This window comes from Acomys minous (genome assembly GCF_964271855.1).
Source record: "Acomys minous genome assembly, chromosome: 1".
Classification (NCBI taxonomy): Eukaryota; Metazoa; Chordata; class Mammalia; order Rodentia; family Muridae; genus Acomys; species Acomys minous.
Genome location: NC_140483.1, coordinates 128,018,308 through 128,038,524, shown reverse-complemented (window position 1 = coordinate 128,038,524; position 20,217 = coordinate 128,018,308). Strand labels below are relative to the sequence as shown.

The 20,217-nt window shown below is 42.2% G+C and overlaps 1 protein-coding gene across 1 annotated transcript; it reads left to right on the top strand.

Moving 5' to 3' along the window:
* Nucleotides 1–3,164: 3,164 nt before the first annotated feature.
* Nucleotides 3,165–18,007, top strand: LOC311593088 (V-type proton ATPase subunit d 2-like). Its single transcript, XM_084774164.1, has 7 exons — nt 3,165–3,500; nt 8,734–8,912; nt 10,603–10,682; nt 11,991–12,068; nt 15,232–15,408; nt 16,652–16,726; nt 17,228–18,007. The coding sequence occupies exons 1-7, from the start codon at nt 3,376–3,378 to the stop codon at nt 17,387–17,389; spliced, it is 876 nt and encodes a 291-aa protein (XP_084630290.1). The 5' UTR covers nt 3,165–3,375; the 3' UTR covers nt 17,390–18,007.
* The last annotated feature ends 2,210 nt before the right edge of the window (nt 18,008–20,217 follow it).

Genomic DNA, 20,217 nt, shown 5'->3' with positions numbered 1-20,217 from the left:
TGTGGTTTTTCTCTATTGCTGGATATCAAGTTATGTTCTAAGAGTTAGTGGTTCTGAACTATCACGAAGCCATCCTAGTAAATTCATTGTTCTGTGTGTCAGGCGTGTGAATGGATTTACTGAAGATGGCACCTCTGAAGTCTTGAAGGATCCACTTCTCTGTATCATTCAAGTGGCAGTTGTCAGGAGGCCTCAGGTCCTTCCTGGTCTCAAGCAAGATGCCATTGTTTAGATGTCAGTTTCTTCTTAGGGCTGCTTAGGAATGTCCTTGCCACTTGGCAGCTGCTAGTGATTTGGGGGGACAGGGGCATGTGACCCAATGTCAGAAGTGACAAATTCTGCTTTGTTACTTATGTTAGAACCAAGTTGCTAACTGTGGCCATATTGGAAGAGAACTGGCCTCTGGTTTGTGATAAAAGAAGTGTCCACAAATTTGTAAACATATTTTTTGTTCATAGCATTTTTAATTTAAATAATTTATTCAGATTATATCCAGATTGTTATCCCCTCACTTGTATCTTCCCATTCCCCTCGCCCTCTCTCCCTCTTTCACCCTATTGCCCTCCCCTGGGATAGAAGGGGACGTCCTCCGCTATCATCTGACCACAGCCTATCATGTCTCATCTGGATAGCCTGTTTCCTCTTCCTAGGAGTGCCACCAGGCGTGAAAACATTTTTTAAAGACCACTACTGAAGAGAAAAGTCTTTTGGCAAATAGAATAGAGAGTATCATAAAATGGAGAGAAAATAATTAGTATAATTCTAAAAACCAATGCTGACTGTCTGTTTAATGAAATTGTTAAGCAAGTAGAAAACAGACTAATTATATAATGTTAGGATGAAATGGATGTGCAAAGTCAAAAAGGAAACAAAAATGAAAGACAATGGTTTCACCTAAATCAATATTTTATTATATGAAGGACCAGTGAATAGTTCTATAAGAAAGTGGACAATGATAGAACCATAAGAAGCATATATTTGCTTACATGGACTATCCCGTGATCACTTGGGCAGAGTAGTCTCATACAGTGACATGGGGGAAAGTGGTAATATTACATCCCTATGGTGATTTTCTAGCTTAGGTACAATCAGACCAAGGAACTCACAGCTTGTGTGTTAGGTGGCAGAGAGGCAAAGCTCTGGTTCAGGGTACTTTCAGAGCCCATACCAGCTGAATTCCTATAAATATTGAGGGAAAATGTAAATATAAAATATAATGGTTTAAATATGTCAATACATGTTCTAGTGGATCAATATAACCAGAAAACAGAATTAACAGTATTTTGTTGCTTTGATTTTTTTTTTTTAAATGAAAGAAGAGGTCTGGCAGGTAGTGTCTAAGGTCTAAGGTCCAAGGTCTAAGAGAATGTGTCTACAGGGCCAAGCTGTGTTTTGATCCCAGCAATGTGTTACCTAACCCTACATTCCCTCTGCAAGGCAACTTGCCAATGTGTTTCAAAAGGGCTACACTTATTCATATTCTGTGATTACTTTGGAGGATTTATCATGTGACCGTAAACAAGGACATGAGAAATGATTTATGAAAAGACACTTATGACAGTGTTCATTGGAAATGAAGGAATATTCTAATAACCAATGTTTGATTTTAGGTGCCAACTTAGGGGATAGAAGAACCTTAGGAACTCCTTTCAGGGCCTCGGGGAAAGTTTGAGGCACTGAAGAAGTGAGCCAGTGAGCCAGAAGACCAAAGAAGAAATCTCTACAAGGTCCCCAAGGAAGGCTGCACTCTGTGGCAGGCGTTTGGAAGCTGCTACTGCTTTTGTTTAAAGAGCTCTTACAGCGAAAAGGGCCAGGAAATGTAAAGGCAACACTGTTTAAACACAGAGCCAAGTGACCACATTCAGTGATTTCCTAGCACTACAAACAGAGCACACGAGCTTGAAGGTGCTCTGAAGAACAGATATTCATACAAGCCGAGGAGCCAGTGATTTTAACCCACAGTGAAATGATGATCGGTCATTTGACAGAATCTAGAATCCCCGGGAGATGGGCCTCCGACACTGCCTGTGAAGGATTACCTTGGTTGTGGTAACTGAGGTGGGAAGACCGACTTTAATTGTGGGCAGAGGACCCAGGACTGCACACGACAGAAAAACACCACAAGCACCATCGTCTCTCTCTACGTCCTGACTTCTGAGTTATTGTGACCCAGCTGCTTCAAGCTCCTGCCACCGCATATGAGCCAGAGTAAAACCTGGTTTTGTATTTTATCATAGCAAGAGGAAGAGAATGAAGACAAGTAAAATTGTCACGTACATTTTCGAGTGATTTTTATGTTTTGGATGCGCATGCACTTAACTTGTATGTGAAGTTAGGGGACAATAACTAATGTACCAGACTGAGGAGAATGTGCATTGTTCACTCAAGAGGTATTTACAAATACGCATGGGGCCTTAGCGTTGTGTGGTACACTAGTCTCCTTGGTATACTATTCTTTCAAAATTACAACAACAACAACAATAACAACAACAACAGAGCAGCAGCAGCAGCAACAAAAGAGTGAATCAGAAAGGTGGTTTAAAATAACGAAAAATTTAGAACAGAAACGTTAAAGGGTGATTTGACTGAGAAATTGTTACCTGATGTTAAAGGCAAATAAATGGAGAGGTCTTTCTTGAAGAGAAGCCGGGAGTTCTGAACCTTTGAGACAAGAGGACTAGTAGGCTGTGGGGTGGGTGTGAGTCGTCTATGGGGTCTTGGTGGGGTGGGTGGCTAACTGAACCATTCATGCTGGAAGAACTTTGTTCTTTCTCTGAAGCAAAAGAGCAGGCCATATGGTGGGCAGTGTGCTCATCACACTGCTGTGTGACCGTTCTTGCAAGAGCAATGTAAATTACGAACAGTGCTTTTCTAAACCGGTTGACTCATTGTATAACAGAGTCAAGAGACCCTACCTTTCAGGATTACTATGCGGATTAACAGCACGGAAGTGGCCCTGTGCGCTTGCACCATTAGTAGCTTTGTTATTGGGCCAGTCTGGTGCCAAGTGAAGGGAACTATTTGGTTATCAACACAAATAAAAGTCTTCTCGTGTGACCATTTACTAGTCTGATATTAAGTGAGGTCAAGGAGTGTTCACTCACAGCGCACTTTTACTGTGAAGTGCTGGAGTAAAGCACAAAATTGCCTGGAGGACCTTCCCTGTGGTTGTGCAGGAAGGCTCTGCAGCTGACTGGGCAGGTAGGTGCTGTGGAGAGAAGTCCCCACCTGCTTCCCGACGGCTGCCCCGCCCCCTTTCCGGTTCTGACCCCGCCCCCCTCATCGTATTGGCTGGCGTGCCCCTCCACAGGACCACCTGGAAGACCCGGAGGAACGGACCGGTCCTCAGGCGGCCTCGGCGCGCGCTCGCTGCGCATGCTCGAGGGCGGCTGGATTCGGGGTCTGGACCGGAGGCACAGACCGGCCCAGGCTGGGAGGCGCGGAGGCGCGCCTGTGCGCGGCACCGGCGTCGCGAGCACGCTTGCGCGCTCCCGAGGAAGGGAGGTGTAGGCGGGGGGGGGGGGGGGGGGGGGCGAGGGAGGGGGGGCGAGGGAGGGGGGGAGGGAAGGCAGGGGGGGGTGGGGGGGGCGGGAAGCCGGGTGTCGGCGCGCCGAGCGTGCGGGATCCAAGTGGCTGCCTGCGGCCTGGGCTGCCTGTCCGACGCCTGCTGCGAGATGGCGATCTTGGGCGCGGAGGGCTGAGGAGGCGCCGCTGCGGTGGCCGCCGGCCCCGGGAGCCACAGCTTCGCGCGGGTAAGCACGGCGGGGCTCGGGAGGGCGGCCGGGCCGGAGTTCGCTGGGGTGGGGTCGCCGGGCTTGCCCCGAGCTGGCCCTGGCACCGGCCTGTGCGGGTGACACCGGAGCCTGGGGAAGTGTCTCAGTGACTGCAGTGCTCAGCCTCCTGGCCGGGGGCTCGCTAGCGTTCCAGCTTTCCTACCTCAGAACTGCTGCCCTGACTTTCACCCTGATCCTCCTGGCTCGCGACTCCAGCCCCTGAACGTCCTTTACTGACATGTTTTTAGTATTCAGGGCTTTTCACTGACTCTGCACCTCCTCTCACCAACACTCTTAGTCTCCACCTTTGGTGACCTGGTAGGTGCAAGTGACCTTGCAAAATTTTCTAATCCTCAGCTTGTGATTTAGGTCCTTTCCTTTAACTCTTTTTTAAAAATTTTTTTACTATTGTTAGGAATAGTACTTTGTCCAGAGCCTTTACAGTCCTTAAAATGATCCGTTTTCTATACATAGGGACTGTATGGCCCTTTTCTTTTACTCATCCATTTGTAGTTAAAGTTCCTCAGCTCTAAGTGAAACCTCTTTATTACCAAAAAGAAGGTGTATCTATATACTTTTGAAATATTTTACTCTTTCACCGTAAGATAACTCACAAATGCCTTCTTTTTCTATTAAGGGTTTATCTTTTTGTGTGCAATAAAGGTTAAGTTTCTATTCTTAAAAGGCTGCAACTTACAGATATGAAAAACAATAATGCCAGAGTTATCTTTCTACTATCATTTGATTTTTTTTCTTTTTCTTTTTCTTCTTATGAAATGCCCATTTCACAGTTGTCTGTAGGTTTCTGCATGAATTTATGCTTGTGTATAAATCCACTTGACATATCTCACCAAGTCTGTGTGTAACTGTTAGTAAAACTCACCTTTTAAAATAGAAAGGCATTCTTTCATTTAACTGACTGGTTTTAGCTATAAAGCAGTATACTTAAGACTTGACTGGAAATTATCATTTTTTAATAACTAGTTAGTATTTTAAATTCAAAGATGATGGCCAAGTGTTGGAGCTATCGAAATTGAATTCGTGGAGAATGTGGCTTAGCTCTTTGAGACATAGATTATCAACATTTTCAAATGTTTTGAAGACTGCTTTTAAGACACCGTGCTCTTGAAACCCAGGACATGGCTGATCAGTTCCCTTGCCTTCAAAGAGATGGTAATCGCCTCAGTTGGCTGAATTTACTTCTAGTACATTCTTGCACAATTATTAAGCTCCAACTGCATTACAGGGTGAGCTTTTTGGGGGGTGTCTGTAGATGAGATGATTGGCCGCTTCTGTCTTTACAGCCTGTGGGGGAGCTTTGTGTGTTAGGTTAGATACAGATGCCTCTTTTATGTATGTGGGAATGAATGGCAGGGTCTCACTGCGTAGCCCAATCTGGCCTTGAACTTGGCATCTTTCTGCCTTAGATGTCCAGAATCCTGGGGGTATGTTCCTGAGAATGTGCCCATGTTCGTGCATGTGTATGTTTGTGTATGTTCTGTGCGTGCGTGCGTGTATGTGGATGTTTCATAAATATAAAAGTTATCTCAATTCAAGTCCAGAGAGGCTGGCTCTCAGATGAGTCGAGGGGCTTCTCATTTTGAAGATGCTGTATTGAAGGGTGACCAGCTTTTCCTCAGTAGGGTAAGGCAGTTGACGCAGAAGGATCTGAGAGGGTTTGGATGGAGTCTAAAGGATTTGTTCTTAGGGTAAGAAAGCTTGAAACAAAAACCACACCAGTAACAAAATCATTTTCTTTTTGTTGTGCTTCCTTTTGTTTTGTTTTGAGACAAGGACTTGCCATGTAGCTGTGACTGGCCTGGAACTTGCTTTCTGTGTGGACCAGGCTAGCCTTGGACACATCTCTCTGACTTCCAGCCCTGGAAGCACTCTTGGAATAAGAGTAACGTTAATGCCAGGTGGATGACTAGGTTACTAGGCAGGGTAGGGCCCACAGCTAATTTTTGAGTTTGAGAAATGATTTAAAACCGTTGTTTAGAAACATTAATCTAGTAGCATTCTGTAGTATGAATTGAGGTAGGAAGAACCTGGAGATTCATAAACCTCAGGATTTCCATCACCATAAGCAGCAAGGGTTTGAACAAGTAGGAAGGACAAGGAATGTAGGATAGAATTTGCTAAGCAGGGAAATGATAGTTAAAATAATTGGCAACGTGACTCAGTGGGTAAAGGTGCTTGCTGCCAAGCCTGGACCTAAGTATGATCATAGAAACCCATTTGGTAGAAAGGTAATCTCCTAAAAATTGTCCTCTGATCCTCAGACTTGCACAGTGACACAAACATCCTTTTCCCCCCAAATGCTAATATGTGTATCTCTCTGTCTCTCTCTATCTTACTGTGTAGCCCTGGCTGTCCTGGAAATCACTCTGTAGATCATGCTGGCCTCAGACTCATAGAAAACCACTTGATTCTGCTCACCTGAGTGCTGGGATTAACGGGGTACACCACTATGCCCAGCTGGAATAAACTAAATACTATATGTTAATATTGGTGCAAATGATTAAATTAATTAATAAATAAAGGAGAAAGAATAAATCTCCCTTGTAGAATGATTCCTGTAACTATTGTAGATAGTCTGTGCTAAAGGGAGATAAGCAACATTGCTACCTCTTAGGGACACTGCACATGGAGACTTTCAAAAGGTGCTACATGCAAAGAGTGGATGGAGCAATTGTTCTTTGGAGAAACCTGTCATATGCTACCTCAGCCAAGATCGAGGTCAACATAAAGATGAAAAATTATGTTAACATTTATTTACCCTTGATAGGATAGAAAGGAAATGACACTTCATGGGTATTCCTCTTGGTCACCCATAATCTGAGCCTTCTGCTAAGACAGATTCTAGCAGTGAAACCTCCTGTTCCGTACTTGATCAGTACTCCTGAAATTGTCAATGTAATAGGCACTGGAGATCATCACTGACGTATTTTCCTTATAAATCATTCACCATCCCCCCCCACACACACACCCACGTAACAACCTGAGGAAGTGGTGGATACTTGGAATGGAAAAGAGGTTTCACAGAGAGGCAGGCAGACATTACTGCCAACAAGTTGCTGCCAGATTGGAGCAGGATAACCTGAAGCCCCAGCCCTGACACCCTGAGCTGTGAGGTCTCTGCAGTAGACTGCTAGGAGTAAATACGTGTAAGTGCTTGCCACGTACTAGAAACTCTGGGATGACTAATGTTTACTTACAATTTTTCAAGTAGGGTCTCATTATAAGGCTCAATTTGCCCTCAAACTTATGTTCATTTGCCTCATCTAAGCACATTACAGGTGCCTTGGCACCTCACATTCCCTCTTCTCTCTCACCTAAATCTAAATCACAAGGTTCCTGTCCCCGCCAATGCCATTCCCCCCTTACATTGAGGTCAGCTTGTGGTATGAGCTCTCTCTCTCGCTCTCTCTTTGGCCTTCTCTTTTCTCATCCATTAAGACATACACTGACCAGGCTCTGTCTTTCTCTCTTCCTTTAACTCTCCCACAGGCATACTCCACTGAGTGCTTTTACTATCTCAGATGGTCTGTTAGTTGCTACAGCCTATGGATGCCTCTGCCACTGTCTACCTTAATGTACCTGTGGTCATTGACACTCTATAACATTTCCTTATAACATTCTAGAACTTTTTGGAGTTCACTGCCCTGGCTTTCTTCCCATTGAGCCATTCTCCAGATCCTTCATCCTTTAAATGCTGAGGTTTCTCCTATGGTTGTACAGAGTGGGCACTTTGCATACTGTCTTAGTTAGGGTTTCTATTGCTGTGATAAAACACCATGATCAAAAGCAAAGGAGGTAGGAAAGGGTTTATTTGCCTTATACACCCTGAATGTGAGTCCATGAAGAAAGATAATGCAGGAACTCAAACTGAGCAGGATCTTGGAGGCAGAAGCCGATGAAGAGGCCATGGAGGATTGCTGCTTACTTGTTTGCTCAACCTGCTTTCTAACAGAACCCAGGACCACCAGCGCAGGGATAGCCCTCCCACACCTATAAGTAATTAACACAATATCCTACAGGCTTGCCTACAGCCCAGTCTTATAGAGGTGTTTTTCTCAATTGAGGTTCCTTACTCTCTGATGACTCTAGATTGTGCCAAGTGGACATAAAACTAGCAGAACACATACTCTCTAGGGCTCCATCTTCTATCTTTAAACTGCCCTCTTCAAGCCGATATGTTTAGGTTACACTTCTAGGCTTCCAAGAGCATCTTCTTGCGTGTCTCTTGTGCACCTTGAGCTCATTCTGTCTAAATATCTGCACATGATGAAAATGTCTTCCTCTCACATTGTCTCTTCACGACCAAGAGCTCCCCAATCTACTTGTGGTCCTAAACACTAAAGGCAGAATAATACGGTGATTAAAAGTAATGTCCTAGAAGCATATAGCCAGAGTTTGGATCTCAGCTGCCCTACTTGTTAGCTAGAGCTGCTAATATACGCTGTATATGCATGAGCCACCTTGGGCCTACCCCAGTAATCCAGAAGAAGATAGATAGATAGATAGATAGATAGATAGATAGATAGATAGATAAAGAGATAGATAGATAGACAAATAGATGATAGCTAGATAGAGAAATATAGGTTTGTGTGTGTTTGTGTGTGTGTGTGTGTGTGTATATATATATATATATATATATATATATAGAGAGAGAGAGAGAGAGAGAGAGAGAGACGTATATCTGTGTGTGTGAGAGAGACAGAGAGAGACAGAGGAGAGAAACAATTATTACTTTTTCAAATCGTCTTGCTTCTGTCTTAAAACATTTTCTTCCTCAGGTCTCAGTCCTTTATGTAAAAAAAAAAATCCACACATTCTTCAAATTTCAGCCTGAATGTCATCTCCCAAGGAGTCTGACCTGTGGATATCCTCAGGGCCCAGCTACAAATCGCCTCACCACCCAGTTAATGTGTTTTCTAATGCTTGAGTATTATTGCAGATGCAGCTATATGATAGACAACATAATTCTGCTGATGAATGGGGCACTGCAAAAGAAATCTGTGAAAGAAGTACTAGCCAAGTGTTACCCTTTGGGCCGTTTCACAGAGATGGAAGCTGTCAACATTGCAGAAACCCCCTCAGATCTCTTCAAGGCTGTGCTGGTTGAAACACCATTAGGTATGAATACTTATTTGTGAAATGGCCTGTGAATTTTAGCAGAGTCATTAGAAAATGCACTTTCAAGATGCAACATTTTTATGTATGTAGTTTTATATACAGATCCATAGCTGTGTACAGGAGGTCTAAGCTGGACATAGTGGCACATACATACATATGTAGATGTATGAGGTTGAAAGCTGGGAAAGCTGAGGTCAGTCCGGGTACACAGAAAGACCCTAGTTTATGAAAACAGACACCACCAAAAAATCATCTAGGCCTGGGGAAATGGCTCAAATGGTAAAGCACTTGTCTTGCAGACATAAGGACTTGAGTTTGAGCCTCAGAACCCTATTGAAAAAGCCAAGTGCTGTGGCACAGTCGATAAATGCCATCACTGAGGAGGTAAAGATCCATAGGACTTGCTAGAGCCCCCTAGCCTAGCCTACTTGGCAAGCTTCAAGCCACCAAGAGAGACCCTATCTCAAAAGCAAGGTGGGCAGCCCTTAAGGAATGGCACCTAAGTGTCCTTTGGCTTCTCCCTGTATGCACAAGACATGTGTATGGGCACCCATGCATATAGAAACATGTACAGAAATACACATAGACACACATGCAGAAAAATCTTCTAACCTTGCTTTCTTATTTCTCAGATGAAGACAAGTCAGGCACTCTGATCTTGGTCATTTTTATCCATTCAGATTAGAGAAAGGGCCTGGAGCTTGTATCCCAACCTGAAAATCCTTCTGCTTTCTACTCGGTCATAGAAATTAAATGATGAATTTAGTAATTCTCAAACTATGGGTTTCCTTTCTATGTTTTATACAATTAGTTCTTTATCCTTTCATATTAAACTCTTATGAAAGTCAGGTCATATCTAGAGAGTATTTCGTTTTAAGAAGTTTAGAAATGTCATCTCTAAGAGCTACTCAGGAGCCTCCATGAAATTATCTAGATTAATTATGAAATGACTATTTCATTATAATTTAGCACTGATAATAATGTCATTGTTCAAATCATTATAGGGAATATGTTCAAGCATTATCTAGATGGTAGCAAGTCATTGTTGATCATGGGGAAAGTAGCTTTCATTTTCATTTAGGGAGCAAGGGATGGAAAGGTGTCTCAGTAGTTAGTACTAGCAGCTATCCTGGGGGACCTGAGTTCAATCTCTAGCACTTACAGGGTGCCTCAAACTATCTGTAACTCCAGTTCTGAGGGAGGCAACAACCTCTTCTGGTCTCTACAGGCACTGTGCATATACATTATGTACAGACATACGTATAGGCAAAATACCCATTTATAAAAATATAAAAACAAAATAAAATAATTAATTTGGAGAGAATATGTTAAACATAGAGTATTTTGCATGATAAGAACATATCCTGTGCATTCGCCAACACTCTGAGCCAAACAAGTTACCCTTCAACAGATATTTTTAGAAGGCAAGGGCGTGCTAGGTCACCTTTGAGGCTAAGGTGGAGACAAGGTGAGGCTGGAGTGAGTGAGCTGTGAATATGAATATGAAGGGAAGCTCAGTTTGAGAATAAATTTAAATATAGTTTTAGTAAAGATGTTTTAGTAAGTTGTGAAGTTTAAACAAGCTAATATGCACCTACTGTTTGCTACAGCAAGCAGTGCCTAGAGTTCATGCACAGTAAATGCTCAAAGTTTGTAATCTGGTTTGTGATTTATATCCTTTGGCTTTCAGCTCCTTTCTTTCAAGATTGTATGTCTGAAAGAACTCTCGATGAACTGAATATTGAATTACTACGCAATAAACTATACAAGGTAATGGCTTTTCCAAGTGTATTTTTCTTGTTTGCACAATATAACATAATTGGAGCTCTTTATTAAAAATGTTGCTTTGCCCATTGACCAACTTCTGCAATTATTAAGTGATGTATGTTTGCTATATAACTTTTATTGTTCTGGCTTGGTTTTAGTTATATGTATAAACATCAGTCTCTCCTATCCACCAAGATTTTTAAGAATAAATAGTATACGCTATTCTTATGTACCCTTTGTTCTTTGTCCCAATGTCTTGAGTGCAAAAAGTGTCGGTTAGATGATGGTAAAAGGGTAAATAAATGTGTGAGGAAAATTACATCAAGGGCAGCAGGGAGACACAGTAGGCATTCTGTTTTATATTGTTCATCTCTACTGTAGATCTTGTTATAGATCTCTGATTCTTATAATTAATCTGTCCATGCAAATTGAAGCCAATGTCAGTATTACCAACTGGTAGACACTATGTCATACATAACACTGCATGGTCTGACTGTCTGGACCATGTTGCCACCTTTAGAGTAGACTGTGTACTATAAGCCAAGCAAAATCTGCTAGTGTACCCTGCTATGAATCAACATACATTACTGTGGTATGTAAATAAGCTCAAATACATGGTCCTCTCAATAGTATTATGTTACGCACAGCTTCCTGTTTTATTAAGAGACACTTGAACTGTAAAGGGGCACATCTGAGATGTAACTAACAGGACATCATGTTATAAGCACTTACTTCATAGCCTTAATGCACTCAATCCAGTAGCAAAGCTATATGATTGTCTAATTCTTATTCTTCATACAAACCTGAGGGATGCAGAGAGATTAGGCTTCCTTCAGCAGAAACAACTTAGTATTGAGTTAGTGAAGTAGTAGAGCTGGAATGCAAGCGCAGGCAGTCAAAACTTACAACCCAGGCGATGCTTTTCCAATATATTCCCACAGTCAAAGCCAGTGTGTCTTAGGAGACTCACTACCAGGGTTCCTAAATCATTTGCAGAGCTCAGAGAAGAATTTGGCACTCTTGTTAGAATAGCTGGAATTAACTATATAAAATAACCCAAGAATAGTGCAAAAATGCTTGTTAAGTAATTAGACATTGTGATAAGAGCAATTTTGTTCTTTTATGGAGTTCTTTTTCAGTCTGGGCCACAGCCATATTAAATCTCTTTTAAATTTACTACAGAATACCCTCCTATGGTAGAAACAATTCAGTTTCCATTAAAACATTTCATCAGCTGTGAAAAGATGACCTAGAAGTTTCCAGAATGAAAATTACTCATTTCATTGTTTAAAAATCTTTCTTCTTTCTAAGTCTTACCTTGAAGCATTCTACAAGTTCTGTAAGGATCACGGTGATGTTACAGCAGAAATTATGTGTCCCATTCTTGAGGTAAGAAGGAGCCTTTGGCTCCATCTTTGCCAAATAATGAGTTTGCATACTTGTCCTTACTTTGACTGAGCTGTATTTCTTTATCTTAGAAATTACCTGACAATTCAATAAGCAATGTCAACTGATATCTCAAGAGCAGTGGTTTTTGTTTGTTTGGTTGGTTGGTTGGTTGTTTTGGGGGGGGGGTTGTTTTTGTTTTTAGTTTGGGTTTTTTGTTTTGTTTCGTGTTTTGTTTTGGTTCATTTTCTTTTCTTTTCTTTTTTATTTATTTATTTATTTTTGGAACCCAGAATTGTAGCTCAGCAGTTGAACACTTACCTAACACTACAACTTATAATATTCCAAATATATGTTTTTTAATTCAATTGATGGTAGAGAGACCTCAAAAGACTTGCTGTAGTAGAAGAGAGCATTGAAGGGTTAGCAATGTAGCTCAGAGGGAAAGTATTTATCTAAAATGCACAAGTCCCCAGGCTTCAAGCCCAGCCCTGCCAGGGAGAAAAAGAGGGAGAGAAGGAGATATAAAGACAGAGGAAGAAGGAAGAGGGAGGAGAAAGAGGAGAGTCCCCTATCATCTCATGCTGTGTCAGATTGTGTTTATGGGTGATCAAAGAACAATATTTTTAAACTTTTTAAATGATAGTAGTTTTCACTATGAAGCTACATAGCCATGGCAAAAGCTTTCAAACTAAAGAACATTAAAGTATAAAAAAAAAATCTAAAAGAAAACATACCCAAGTAGGCAGGAAAGCACTCCTTATGAAAAAAGAAAGCTCTTGATGGGAACAGCCCTTCCCACACTGCAGGTAGTACTCAGCCTGCAGAGGTGTGCAATGGAACGTGTGCTTACAACCTAAGGAATAAGCTAAAAAAAAAAAAAAAAAGGCAAGGCCTGGGAAATGAATAGATAACTTGGATGATCCATTATGTTCAGGTAGAGTCTTCTCTTCTTAACCTGGCATTCAAAGTGCTTCCTGATTTCTCCTCATCTCCCTGTCCATCCCGTTTTCCAGTGGCTTCCCTAAGTTTAAGTTGTGACAATCCTCCAAGTGCCACATGCTCCCTCCCTCATGCAGCAACCTCCCCTGGCACAGTGTCTGCTGTCTGCAACGCTGCCTGCCCTCCCATATTTCCCTCTTTAAAATTCTAACATCTTATAACTAGAAAGAATATCTTGGATGGCTACCCCCGTGTTGTTTATTTCAAGGATTCTTCTTGCCATGAGCAATCCCACTCACATTTCTTCTCTTATTCCTGCAAGTTCTAAAATGATTTACAAGACTGGTTATATGCAGGAGCCAGAATGGAACTGCTTTTGCTTCTAAATAAGGCTACCTTGCTTCTGAGCCACCCATAATTTCCACGAGAGTAATCAAAGGGACCAGTAGAAAGACTCACTCTCCAATGATAAGAAACACCTGTTCTAACAAAAGCGTTCCATTAGAGCTGTTGCAAGCCTGTCTTTGTTACTAGCTAGTAAGTATGGAAAGTAATGAATGACAGTGCACAGCCATTCTTTTCAGCTTTCTTGTGCTAGTGAACAGCTGTGGACTCTTGTTAAAAGGCAGAGTGTGGTTCAGTTGATTTGCCTTAGACTGCGGTTTGAGATTCTGCATTTTTAGTAAGCTTCCATCAGTGTCAAAGCTACTAAGCCATGACTTCAAGTAGCATCAGTGTTGAAAATATTGTAGAAAAATAAAAAATGATGAAATCAACAGACTGCTCTGTTAGATTCAGTAGGTAGTTAGAATACTCCTATGTGACAGACACTGAGTCCAGAAATGAGCAACAAATAAAAAAGAGATGGTTCTTCCAAGTGTTAAAAGTAGGTAGTGGGAAATTTCAAGGACAGACTTCAAACTGGCATGATAACTGTAAAGCCCGAAGGCCAACACCCAGAGGAAGAGGAGGAGGGGCCCTTGAGGGAACGGACAGAGGCATGGGAGGAAAGATGATAAGAGCCAGTGGCTGGGGAGCAGGCTAGGACAAGACGTAGCTGTTGCACCCATGAGCTCACAGCAGTTGTGGTTACCTATACAAGACCTGCATAAGATAATCTCAGATCCAATCCCAGGAGACAGTGAAGAAGAGGCCCTGAGGCCCAAGCCCTAGCTGCTAAGCTGTGGGCAGTCGATGTGGCTGCTTGAGAAGAAAGAGTTACTTTTCTCTCTGAGTGTGGCGTGGCCATTGGTAGGCTCCCCAGGACTTGCTGGATGACCCTACACCCATTCATGTATGCTACCACACACTGGACTCAGTGGGTTAAAAGGTTTTGTGGGGGGGCGGGGCACATTGTGTGTGCAAAAAGGAATGGAGGAAGATGGGATACTTAACTGAGACACAGCAGAAACATGGGGAACAAAGAGGAAAGAAATCTCTAGAAAGACAGCGTGATTACAGGAAGCAGGATTGGTAGAGCTCAGTGGCCTGTGCTGTTCAGTACAGTCCAGAGGACACATTGACCTACTTAAGGATCATAAGGAATCAGGCCTTGCAAGGAAGATAAATCACCCCCAAGCTGCACGGTTCTTAGCTACAGAATCAGAGATGGCAGGTCATTAAAAAAATCCAAACCATGAAAGTACAGATGGCATACAGTATAAAGTTTAATTATATAAAGTAACAGGGGTAGGGAATGTGGCTTGACGGTAGAGCTAGTGTGACTTGCATGAGGCCCTAGATTGGATCCCCAGCATGACAAGGAATAACGGTAATACCAACAATAGTGACAGTGGCAATTTGGAGTAGTTAGTAACATGTAGACATGCACACTCCTGTTGTTCAGACACCCCCAGCAGACATTTTTACTTACATTGTTTTTCCCTCCATGCTGCACTATAGTGGCATTTTTCTCACCTTGATGGAACATAGATTTATAACTCTGGTGCCATATATGAAAGCAACATGTGAGTAACTCATTTCAGGGAACCTGGGAAATAGAGCTTTGGTAGCATTTCGATAGCCAAAGCTCATGGCAGGCTTGCACAACTTTCCCAAGCAAACAAATTTTTCCCTTTCAAGAGGAGACTAAAGAGCCATTAGGAACACATGCCTACTTTGTAATTCGACATGGGAAGTAGATCGCTTCAGAAGTGCAATTCTGCACATAGCTTGTTGTGTAAAAGACTATTAGATTTGCTGCTTTTCTGTCTTTCCCCTTCAGTTTGAGGCCGACAGACGTGCTTTAACCATCACTCTGAACTCATTTGGCACTGAGTTGAGCAAAGAAGACAGGGAGACCCTGTTCCCCACCTGCGGCAAGCTCTTTCCTGAGGGGCTGCGTTTGTTAGCTCAAGCTGAAGACTTCGAGCAGGTGAAGAGAGTAGCAGACAATTATGGGGTAAGTGGTTTCACCAGCACGCTGAGTGCCTTGCATCACTTCAGCACGGGGCCGTGGAGAAGCCCACACACCCATTGAGACACCTCAGCCCGAGTAACATCCAGACGGTGGCGAGCGGTGCCCCTTGCAGTAATTATGCCTCCCAGAGAAACACTTCAAATTTCCAGTGCAAGCTGGTGTCTTTAAAGAGTCCTGCCAAGAAAGCCCTTGTTTAAATCTCCAAGGAGTGGTTATCTGAGCACTTCAAGAAGTACCTTTTAAAGCAAGTCCCCCAAGAGGCTGGGGCAAGCTCCTGGAAGTGGCAGTTCATGTCAAAATTACATAAAAGAACCTGAGCCCAGTGTTCCTTTCCAGGACCCACAGGAGAAACAGACTGTCTAGAGGGACTACAGGGGAAATGGGATACGTGTGGGGTTTCCCACTCCCTTTGCTTAACGGAAGAAACTGGGAGAGGAACAGAACCATTTATTCGCTTCTCCTCCCTCTGTGTCCAGCTCTCTAAGCCAGGCTGGAGCTCCTCATACATGATTCTCCTCCTCACCCAGATCCCACTTCCTCAGGCTTGTGGGTAGTCACGTGTATTATCCTGCACTTCACCTCCTTGGCTTAAGAATGACACTGGTGTTTCCTCTTGGGTGTCTGAATCTTTCTAGGGGGCATCCAGCAAACAATATACATAACCCCCGTAGTAACCCATCTGTAACTGAGAGCAGCTCCTCAGTATAATATTAACATTTGAGCTTCTCCCCTGTACCCACTCCTTGTGCCCTTGAAATTCCATGAGGTGAACCAGTTGTCATCTCAAGAAACCCACAAACCTATACCGGTCAGACTGTAAGAGTTCACTGAGTCCAGTGTATTTATGTGTGACAATGACAATGTACATCGAGAAAAATGGAGCTTTTGGCCCGTGCTTGTAGCCCTGAGTAAGCCCACAAATGAGAAAGTGAGAATTTCAACTCCCTGTTTTGATTTTTGGGGAGGAAGGTGGGCGCGGTGTCAGGAAGTCAAAGGCCTGATCAAAAATATTTAGGCCTTCAGTTACAAATTTTCTTTAAAGCACGCACACACACACACACACACACACACACACACACACACACACACACACACATTCACTCATGCATGCACACAAACATGCACATGTGCAATATCAATATCTGTTTTCTAAGAAAATATATTTATATGCATATGCAAAAATTGGAAAGTCTGTTACATTTAAGCTCTTGTCTTTGTTTTTAAGGTTTACAAGCCTCTGTTTGATGCCGTAGGTAGCAGCGGGGGAAAGACCCTGGAAGATGTTTTCTATGAGCGAGAGGTATGGCAGAAGTGGAAATACCATTTATACACTGTTGTTGTTTGCATGGGATTTAAATGTTTTCTCACTTGGAGTTTCTTTTTATAGTTCATCAGGACAATTGATGCTTTTCCGTAAACATTGTGTATTATCACTTCCTTAGAGTGCCAGAGCCCTGCAGCTGCACATAATTTCACATCAGTTGTCCTATGAAGAATGTGTATTTAGTAGGAGCTGTAGAAGTGGCTTTTCCATAGTTAGAAAACTAGAAAAGGAAAGCCAGTGTGTCCTCACAGATACTAACTCTTGTCAGTTTGGTCCCTCTTACAGGAAGTGTTTTCCCGTATTTTAAACGCAGGTCCATGTGTGAAGTTGCCTATGCTCCCAGTGTTGGTCCAACTTGCACACTACTTAAGAACAAATAAGCACTATACAAGCTGAAGCCATTTCTAGCTTATTACATCACAAATGTAGTATTTTCTAGACAAGCTAATGGTCCATGTCATCTCTTTCTTTCCTTAGGTGCAAATGAATGTGCTGGCATTCAACAGGCAGTTCCACTACGGTGTGTTTTATGCATACATAAAGTTGAAGGAGCAAGAGATGAGAAACATTGTGTGGATAGCAGAATGCATCTCGCAGAGACATCGAGCTAAAATCAACAGTTACATTCCCATTTTATAAGCCAGAGGGGAGGCCTCAAATGCAGAAAAACATACATGGAGAAAGGAAATTATCAGGGAAAGAAAAGGGCTATCTCATTATCTAGATTAGATAAAAGTAGGTCATACGTCATTTCCATAAATTGCATGTCCACTGGAAGCCCAGTAAACTGAACTTGAAGCAAAGTATTACTTTCTTGTTTATATAAACCCTTAATCATTTCTTTCATGTTTATGTCTTGTTGCTCACTGGCCTTACACGATCATTTTAATGGACCCTGTAACACTTTTCCTACTCTCATTTAGTCATGTTAAAATCATACGTAATCAGATATTTCACTCCTCCTTTTCCATTCTTCTTCCCAAGCTCAAACACTGAGTCTCTGCTTTATCTTCTGCCTGTTTCTTCCATGCATTCACAAAAGTGCAAAGCCGTGTGTGGCCAAAACACACCAGGTTTGGTGAATGATGCTACCTTCTTTTCCCCCATGACTGTCTGACAGGTAAGCCTGAGGAAGATCAACTCCAAAGATGCAAGTGTAAATTTGTTAATAAATTAGATTCTCATATATATACATATATATGGAAAGAAAGAGAAACAGAAAGAGAGAAAAATGAAGAATTTATATAGATTTCTTTACCTGTGCTTCTGTCAATTTATTCAAGAAGAAAATCCCAGTAATTGTGCATGTTCCTTCAGAAGAAACGAGTCGCAAATTTAGTGTGGTTTTTTTTCATAAAGCCTGGAACCAGTGCAGAAGCTGCTCAGAAAAGGAAAATAGCAAAATATGTCTCCAATCTTTTCTCTAAATAGAAAAGGTGTTCTTAGATGTAGTCTGTACTTGCTCTGCTTCAAGAATCACACGTGTGCAATCAACATGATGACTCAGCAGGTAAGAGCTTGCTGTCAATTCTAAATACATGACTTCAATCCCTGAGAGCTCACAGGGTAGAATGAGGGAACTATGTAACCCTTTAACCTTCATATGCACACACACACACACAGAGGGGGGGGGAGGGAGAGGGAGAGGAACATTCTATATATAAGCATACTTATCAAAATACATAAACACACTGTCTAGAATAGTATGCATCAACTAAGGGGCACAACATTTTTATGTAGAAAAATCATTTCTAAATACAAGAAAAATAATGATCTGCTGAACTAATAGGAAAGCCAAGTGCCTGCTCCGTGATGCAGATACAATGTTCTCAGCTGCCTCGTGGTTGACTGTACTCTCAAACTGTAAGCCAAAATAAACCCCTCCCTCTCTGAGTTATTTCATCAGATATTTTGTTATAGCAACACAACAAAGGAACTAATACAGAAAACTGATGCTGAAATTGTTACACGAAACTTAATTATATGGTTCATAGATCTTCAGGGTTGATTTGTGTGAGAACCACAGAGGATTTGGGAGGTATGCATTAGGAAAGCGCTAGAATGTTCTAAGCAGTGTTTAACAGGCCAGGCTGATATGAGTTTGGAAAAGCTGAATGCTAAGAGAAAGGCAGACGGTGGAGGCCCATCTCTGGTGAGCACTCCGATAGAAACTGTCTCTGTGAGGTTCTGCTTGTAACATCAAAACCTGACAGAGGCTGAGTTCAAAGGGAATTGGCTGTGTTCTTGGTAGAAAAAATTTCAGGACAGGTTAACATTCAGGCCGTGTCATGGTTACTGCTCACTGCTTTTATCAAGGTCTACAGTGAGAGAAAGCAACAAAGACAGAAAGCCATGAAAACATGCATTTAGGGTAAGAAGGCATGTGATCAAGTTTGAAATTACACACAAGGTAGGTGTAGACAAAGGAGCTCTATTTGCTAAAAGGATTAGCACCATTAACTCTCTGGCTCTGCACCAGGGCAGTTAGAAAGGTGTCCTGAGGGCAAGACCCAGCTGGTCAAAGGATCCAATCTATGATGTGAAAGTTAATTTGAAAGGCACATGCTTGAACTGAGAATGCCAGGAGAACTGAAGGGACTCTATGCTGAAAACCAAGTCCCTGGGGAACTTGTTGTTGTTGTTGTGTTGTTGTTGGTGGTGGTGGTGGTGGTGGTGGTTGTTGCTTATAGGTTCATTCTCAAAAGTACAGAGAGACTACAGCAACTATGGTCAGAGTTTGGGAGACAGGATACTTCTTAAGCTGGCAGAAATTAGTTTTTACAGATAAAAAATATAAGAGTGAGGAAGCCAGGCAGTCTTGCACCAAGAATCTAGAAACCTACTGAGGCCAAGCAATTCCTGGAAGAGTTATATTCCCCATAATCAGGTTTGGAAAGAACACTTTGAGTGGAAGGTAAACGCCAAGTTCCAATGGAGACTCTAGAATGTTGTAGGTGCCCATTATGGGATGTCTGCTGAAGAAAGTTATAGACCCAGAGGGGAACCAGTCCAAGACAGAGGTCACAGGTGATGGATGCAGCAGAGCTAGAGAGGCAGAATGTGTAAGGAGCGAAAATTATTCCAGCACGAGCTCCAGATGCTAGATATGAGGAAATGATGGTGGGCATTTTTCTTTCTGGGTTTCCATATTTCTTTGATATTCTTCTGTTCTTCATTTTTTTAAATGGAAGTATTTATTCTATGCCATTAGATATTGGAAATGTGTAATTGGGTTTTTAATTTTATGTTATAGTGGTTTATAAGTGGCACATTGTCTTGAGTCTTCCGAAGAGACTTTGAACCACAGCAAACAAGGAGAGAAGAATTCATTTCATAATCTAAGTGAGGGGTTTTGGTTGGCTGGGTGAGCTTTCTGTTTCCATTTTTTGTTGTTTTATTGAGCATGTTTTGATCTGTGGCCAAGGCTTGCCCTTGATCTGCGCAACTTTGCCTCGTAGGACTCAGAT